The following is a 7,500-nucleotide window of genomic DNA, read 5'->3' as shown; positions in this document are numbered from 1 at the left end:
AGAGGTTGGAGGAGAGGGGAGACAGAGGTTGGAGGAGAGGGGAGACAGAGATTGGAGGAGAGATTTGAGGAGAGGGGAGACAGAGATTGGAGGAGAGATTTGAGGAGAGGGGAGACAGAGACAGGAGGAGAGAGAAGACAGGAGAACGAGGAAGGGGGTGGGGTGGGGTGGGGGACACACACACACACACACACAAACACACACACGCTCGCACGCACGCACCCACGCACGCGCGCGCGCACGCACGCACGCACGCACACACACACACACACACACACACACAAGTGGAGTGATGGCCTAGAGGTAACGCGTCCGCCTTGGAAGCGAAAGAATCTGAGCGCGATGGTTCGAATCACGGCTCAGCCGCCGATATTTTCTCCCCCCTCCACTAGACCTTGAGTGGTGGTGTGGACGCTAGTCATTCGGATGAGACGATAAACCGAGGTCCCGTGTGCAGCATGCACTTAGCGCACGTAAAAGAACCCACGGCAGCAAAAGGGTTGTTCCTGGCAAAATTCTGTAGAAAAATCCACTCGATAGGAAAAGCAAATAAAACTGCGCGCAGGAGAAAAAAAAAAGGGGGGGCGGTGGCGCTGTAGTGTAGTTACGCGCTCTCCTTTCGGAGAGCAGCCCGAATTTCACACAGAGAAATCTGTTGTGATAAAAAGAGAAATACAAATTGTGAATACACACACACACACACACACACACACACACACACACACACACACACACACACACACACACACACACACACACACACACACAAATAAAGCTTGGACAACCGAGAAACAAAGTTTGCGTGATGGACAACAAATCCGTTTCACTGTCGTTACGTGTTCTGTGTCTTTGTCGATAGCGCGTTGGGTTACGCTGCTGGTCAGGCATCTGCTTGGCAGATGTGGTGTAGCGTATATGGTTTTGTCCGAACGCAGTGACGCCTCCTTGAGCTACTGAAACTGAAACTGAAACTGTCGATAGCGTGCGAGAAGAGCAGAGTAGAGAGACGTGGGGAGCAACTTGCGTACACTTCTCGAGACTTTGGCGAGGGTTTGTCCGTGCATTAGGTAATACGAACAGAGCATTACTAGTGATAAATTTAAGAGGCGGTGGGAAGGGGAGTGGGGGTGGGGGTGGGTGGTTGGACAAAGCATGGTTGAAATGGCGAGGGTTGTGTATGTGTCAGGTGTGTGAACAATACATAGTAACACGTTTAGAGGTGATGGTTGTGTGTGTGTGTGTGAGGTGTGTGAACAAAGCATAGTTACAGGTTGAGAGAAGTGAGGGTTGTGTGTGTGAGGTGTACGAACAAAGCATAGTAACAGGTTGAGAGGTTAGGGTTGTGTGTGTGAGGTGTGCGAACAAAGCATAGTAACAGGTTGAGAGAGGTGAGGATTGTGTGTGTGAGGTGTGTGAACAAAGCATAGTAACAGGTTGAAGGTGTGGGTTGTGTGTGTGAGGTGTGCGAACAAAGCATAGTAACAGGTTGAAGGTGTGGGTTGTGTGTGTGAGGTGTGCGAACAAAGCATAGTAACAGGTTGAAAGTGTGGGTTGTGTGTGTCAGGTGTGCGAACAAAGCATAGTAACAGGTTGAAGGTGTGGGTTGTGTGTGTGAGGTGTGCGAACAAAGCATAGTAACAGGTTGAAGGTGTGGGTTGTGTGTGTCAGGTGTGCGAACAAAGCATAGTAACAGGTTGAGAGAGGAGAGGATTGTGTGTGAGGTGTGCGAACAGAGCATAGCAACAGGTTGAGAGGTGAGTGCTGTGTGTGTGTTAGGTGTACGAACAAAGCGTAGTGATATATTTAGAGGCAAGCGCTGTGTGTGTGTGTGTGTGTGTGTGTGTGTGCACGCGCGCGTGCGAACAAAGCAGAGAAGCATAGGGTTAGAGAGCGACAGGCATATTTTTCATGGAGAGTTTTGGCAAGGGCTGTATCAATTAAGAGCAGTTTGGTGTGCTCGATGAGCGAGGAAGTAGGCCAAACCCTAAGAGTTGGGCGAAGGCTGTATTATTAATGAGGTTGTATTTTGGTGTGCTAGCAGAGCGAAGAAGTAGGGGCGAAAAAAAAAAAAAAAACCCCCAACAACTCACATGCATGTATACATGTCTGTGAAGAGTTTGGCGAGGTTGGTGAAAGTTTTTAGTGAAGGCCGTATTTCAGTATCAGTTGCAGCTAGCTACCTGTGTTCAAGCAGAGCAGAGCAGAGATGTCAGGAAAACTAAAGAAAACCAGTCGCGTGTTTGTGGAAGCGTTCGACGAGGCCTGTGTGGGTGTTTTTCCGTGTGTGTGTGTGTGTGCGAAGGAGAGTAGAGAAGGAATGAACGCGGAACCCAATTTTATTTATTTATTTATTTATTTTTTTCAAGAGAGAGGGAACAACTTGCGTGTTTATGGAGAGTAAGGCGAGGGCTGTTTGTGTTTGGTGTACAAGTGGAGCAGAGTTTGGGGGGGGGAGGGGGGGGGGGGGGGGGGGGGGGGGGGGGGGAGAGAGAGGGGGGGGGGGGGGGAGAATCGGAATTGTTTATTCACATTAATTTGATTTCTGCCTCAGCCCCGAGAGAGAGAGAGAGAGAGAGAGAGAGAGAGAGAATTGAATAAATTTTATTTTCTAAGGGTAATACAGTAAGCAAAATAATGCCTTTTTTCATGCAACCCTCGAAGTGGAAACAGTATCATAAACAAAGGGAGGGGGGGGAATCATTATATCAGTACTGCCACATATTATAGTCATGGATACATGAATGGTAATTTGACATTTACAACACTAAATAGAGGAGAATAAGAGTAGAGAGATATAAGGGGATAGATAGATAGATAGATAGATAGAGAGAGAGAGAGAGAGAGAGAGAGAGAGAGAGAGAGACAGAGTACAGGTGGGCTTCTTCCACCTGTAATTTCTCTTCACACACACACACACACACACACACACACACACACACACACACACACACACACACCAACCGCACACACTACAACACGAACCACAGCCCGAAGGAATGGAAGGGTCAAAACGCTTCTTTCCTTAACCCCCACCCCCAACCCCCTCAGAACACACACACACACACACACACACACACAGAGAGAGAGAGAGAGAGAGAGAGAGAGAGAGAGAGAATCGGAATTGTTTATTCACATTAATTTGATTTCTGCCTCAGCCCCGAGAGAGAGAGAGAGAGAGAGAATTGAATAAATTTTATTTTCTAAGGGTAATACAGTAAGCAAAATAATGCTTTTTTTTTCATGCAACCCTCGAAGGGGAAACAGTAACATAAACAAAGGGAGGGAGGGGGGGGGGGAATCATTATATCAGTACTGCCTGCATATTATAGTCCTGGATACATGAAAGGTAATTTGGCATTTACAACACTAAATAGAGGAGAATAAGAGGAGAGAGAGATATAAGGGGATAGATAGAGAGAGAGAGAGAGACAGAGAGAGAGAGAGAGAGAGAGTACAGGTGGGCTTCTTCCACCTGTAATTTCTCTTCACACACACACACACACACACACACACACACCAACCGCACACACTACAACACGAACCACAGCCCGAAGGAATGGAAGGGTCAAAACGCTTCTTTCCTTAACCCCTACCCCCAACCCCCTCAGAACACACACACACACACACACACACACACACACACACACACACACACACACACACACACACACACACACACACAGAGAGAGAGAGAGAGAGAGAGAGAGAGTCGGAATGGTTTATTCACATTAATTTGATTTCTACCTCAGCCCCGAGAGAGGGAGAGAGAGAGAGAGAAGGAAGCGTTATGATCCTTCCATTACTTCGGGCTGTGTGTGTGTGTGTGTGTAGAGAAAGAAGGCAGGTGGAAGAAGCCCCTCCCCACCCCAACCCACCCCTCCCTCCTGTGGTTTCCTTCCAGCCGGTTCAAAATAGCAGTGAGGGGGAGGAAGAGGAGGAGGAGGAAGGGAAGGGGAGAGAGGGAGTAGAGGGGGGGAAAGAGTTTAACGTCTGGCTGAGTGCAGCGCTGCCAGGAAACTTCTCTCCTATTATTATTATCCACCTTTCTGCTTCACCAGCAGGATGGAATGTGGAAGTGATGTGTGTCACCACCACCACCCTGCACCCTTCCCTTCCCTCCTCCTCCTTCTTCGCCACCCCCCCCCCCCTGCCCTCCCCTCCCCTGCCCTGCCTCTCTCCCTACCCTGCCCTGCCCTGCCTTGCCTTGCCTTCTCTTTTCATGTGGAGTAAGGAAGATTAAAACAAAAACAACAAAAAACAAACAAGGCATACTCTTCTTGTCATGTGTGAACACAAGTTCGTTTATAAATACCCCTCCCTCAGCCCCCCCCCCCATCCCCTCCCATCCCCCTCCGCCCCCCTCCACATCCCTATCCCCTAATGTGGGTGGGCATAATATGGTGGCCGTGAGGGTTTTTTTTTGGGGGGGTGATGGGGGGGGGGGGTGAGGGGTGAGTGTGTTTACATTTTCTGCTGGATTGTGAAAAAGACCAAGCAAGTTAAAAAAAAGCTTTGTCTAGTTACATTAAGAGACTGCCACCTGCCCCTCGCCCCCCACCCCCCTCGCTCCCCTACCCCCCCCCCCTCCCCCCGCCTCCCACCCCTCCCCCTCCCCCCTTTTCTTTAACATTCTGTACATACACCTGGAACAGTTTCAGGAAACAGTGAGAACAGTAATCCAGCTGCAGCAGCTCCGGAGTTGGCTTCAGAAATGAATGCCTCGTAGAAGATTCTTGTTTCTCTTTTCTGTTTTTTTTTTCTTTACCTGTCAAGGCTTTCTCTTTCTTTTCTTTTTTTTCCTTCTTCTTCTCTTTTCTTATCTTGGCAAGAGGCAAGAAGTATAACGTAGATGATGATGATGATGATGACAGTGATCATGTGATGATGATGAATGCGATGATGATGATGATGAGGGTGAAGATGAAGAAGATGATGGTGATGTTGATAATGATGAAGATGATTATGATAATGCAGGTGATGATTATGACGATAATGATAATCATAATGAGGGTGACGATGATGATAGTGATGATGATGATCGTGATGAAGATGATGATGATAATGAAGGTGATTATGATGATGATGATAATAACAGTGAGGGTGGTGATGATGATGAAGATAATAATGATACATTGATAGTGATGACGACAATGTTAGTGATGATGATGACGACAACGACGACGACGACGATGATGATGATGATAATAATGAGGATGACGACGATTATGATGAAGAAAATAGTGATGAAAATGATGAAGATGACAATAATAATGATGATGATGATAATGAGGGTATGACAATAAAAACGATAATAACGATGGTGATGGTGATGATGATAATGATGAAGAGAATAATAATGATGATGATGACAATGATAATGAGGGTGATGACAACAACAATAATGATAGTAATGATGGTGATGACGATTATGATCATGATGAAGACGACGACAACGATGACCTGATGATAACAACGATGGTGGTGATGGACCATGATGATAATGATGACAGCAACGATGACGATGATGACGCGATGATAACAACGATGGTGGTGATGGACCATGACGATAATGATGACAGTAACGATGACGATGATGACGCGACGATAACAACGATGGTGGTGATGGACCATGATGATAATGATGACAGCAACGATGACGATGATGACGCGATGATAACAACGATGGTGGTGATGGACCATGACGATAATGATGACAGCAACGATGACGATGATGACGCGACGATAACAACGATGATGGTGGCGGTGATGACGATGTTGCAGGACCAGGGGTGGCAGGAAGGTGTGGCAGGGTCAGGGGACGGGGTGGACTCCACGGACGATGAAGACCTCGTGTCCTCAGGCTCTGGGAGCGGGGGCGGTGGTATACCCTACGATGCAGGTCAGCCACAAAGCACCGGCGCACGCACGCACGCACGCATGCATGCACATGACAGCGCACGTACAGACGCGCATGTTTCACAAACGCTTCGCACGTGTGCGTGAACACGTGCGTGTGCCACCACATTCACAGAACCACGTCTATGTATGTATGTATGTGCACGTGTCGTGATGATCGTCGCAGATGTGTTTGTTTCTTTGTCGTTTTGTCTCTGTTTCTCTGTCTCTGTCTCACACACACACACACACACACACACACACACACACACACACACACACACACACACACAGAGGAAGCAAAACAGAACTATGCTTTTGTAATATATATATATGCATGATTCTTTTTCTGTTTTTTTTTTTTTTATTCTTGTGCACACAGATTTACATCCCTACTCACATGTTGCATACACAGACACACGCACACACACGCGCTACATTATGCATGCGTGTACATACAATGTGCATGTGTGCACGACATGCGCTGACATACAAAACATACCATGTCCGCCTTTCAGTAATCTGCCAAATGTCCACAGACTCCTCCCCCGCCTTACTCCCCCTTCCCCTCCAACCTCTCTCCCTCCCCTCCCCTTACACCCCACACACCCCCAGTCCCTGAGAATCATCGGGGGGGGGGGGGGGGGGGGGGGGGGGGGGGGGTGTTTAATTTCCCAGTGGCATGTTGAAAGGTTACAGGTCTGATAGCTTTGTATGTCCGTGGAGGCGTTGACTTCACATCCACTGTGTCTGGGGGCTGGGCAATTATAGCTTGCCCGTTCCTGGCCTGAAGGCATTGACTTCACATCCACTGTGTCTGGGGGCTGGGCAGTTATAGCTTGCCCGTTCCTGGCCTGAAGGCATTGACTTCACATCCACTGTGTCTGGGGGCTGGGCAGTTATAGCTTGCCCGTCCTGGCCCTGGAGGCATTGACTTCACATCCACTGTGTCTGGGGGCTGGGCAATTATAGCATGCCCGTTCCTGGCCTGAAGGCGTTGACTTCACATCCACTGTGTCTGGGGGCTGGGCAATTATAGCTTGCCCGTTCCTGGCCTGAAGGCATTGACTTCACATCCACTGTGTCTGGGGGCTGGGCAGTTATAACTTGCGTGTCCTGGCCTGAAGGCATTGACTTCACATCCACTGTGTCTGGGGGCTGGGCAATTATAGCTTGCCCGTTCCTGGCCTTCTGCCTGTTTTGTTGACAGCCTTCCGCTGACCAGAGTCAGCTGACCCATTTTATTTATTCTGTTTATTATTCATTACTCGTTTTTATTGTGTGTTTTTGTTTTTTTTTGTCACAACAGATTTCTCTGTGTGAAATTCAGGCTGCTCTCCGCAGGGAGAGCGTGTCGTTGCACTGAGAGCGCCACCCCCCCTCTCCCCCTTTTTTTTTTTTTTTTTTTTTATGTCTGCAGTTTTGTTTTTTCTAACAAAGTGGATTTTTCTTCAACAGAATTTTTGCCAGGGACAACTCTTTTGTTGCCGTGGGTTCTTTTACGTGCGCTAAGTGCATGCTGCACACGGGACCTCGTTTTATCATCTCATCCAAATGACTGGCGTCCAGAGAGAGAATCTGAGTGCACTGGCTTGAATCTCCCCC

General features: G+C 48.1%; 1 protein-coding gene and 1 long non-coding RNA gene across 2 annotated transcripts in view; both read left to right on the top strand.

Moving 5' to 3' along the window:
* LOC143277189 (uncharacterized) overlaps nt 1-7,500 on the top strand; it is a 123,588-nt gene that overhangs the window by 75,263 nt on the left and 40,825 nt on the right. The window lies entirely within an intron of this gene.
* LOC143276824 (uncharacterized) overlaps nt 5,752-7,500 on the top strand; it is a 25,263-nt gene continuing 23,514 nt past the window's right edge. The window contains exon 1 of the mRNA XM_076581479.1: nt 5,752-5,899. Within this exon, the coding sequence (XP_076437594.1) occupies nt 5,752-5,899 (148 nt within the window). The remainder of the gene's footprint in view (nt 5,900-7,500) is intronic.

The sequence above is a fragment of the Babylonia areolata genome, chromosome 33, assembly GCF_041734735.1.
Source record: "Babylonia areolata isolate BAREFJ2019XMU chromosome 33, ASM4173473v1, whole genome shotgun sequence".
Taxonomy (NCBI): domain Eukaryota; kingdom Metazoa; phylum Mollusca; class Gastropoda; order Neogastropoda; family Buccinidae; genus Babylonia; species Babylonia areolata.
The sequence above is the reverse complement of the archived record's forward strand: the minus strand, read 5'-3'. Positions and strand labels throughout refer to the sequence as shown.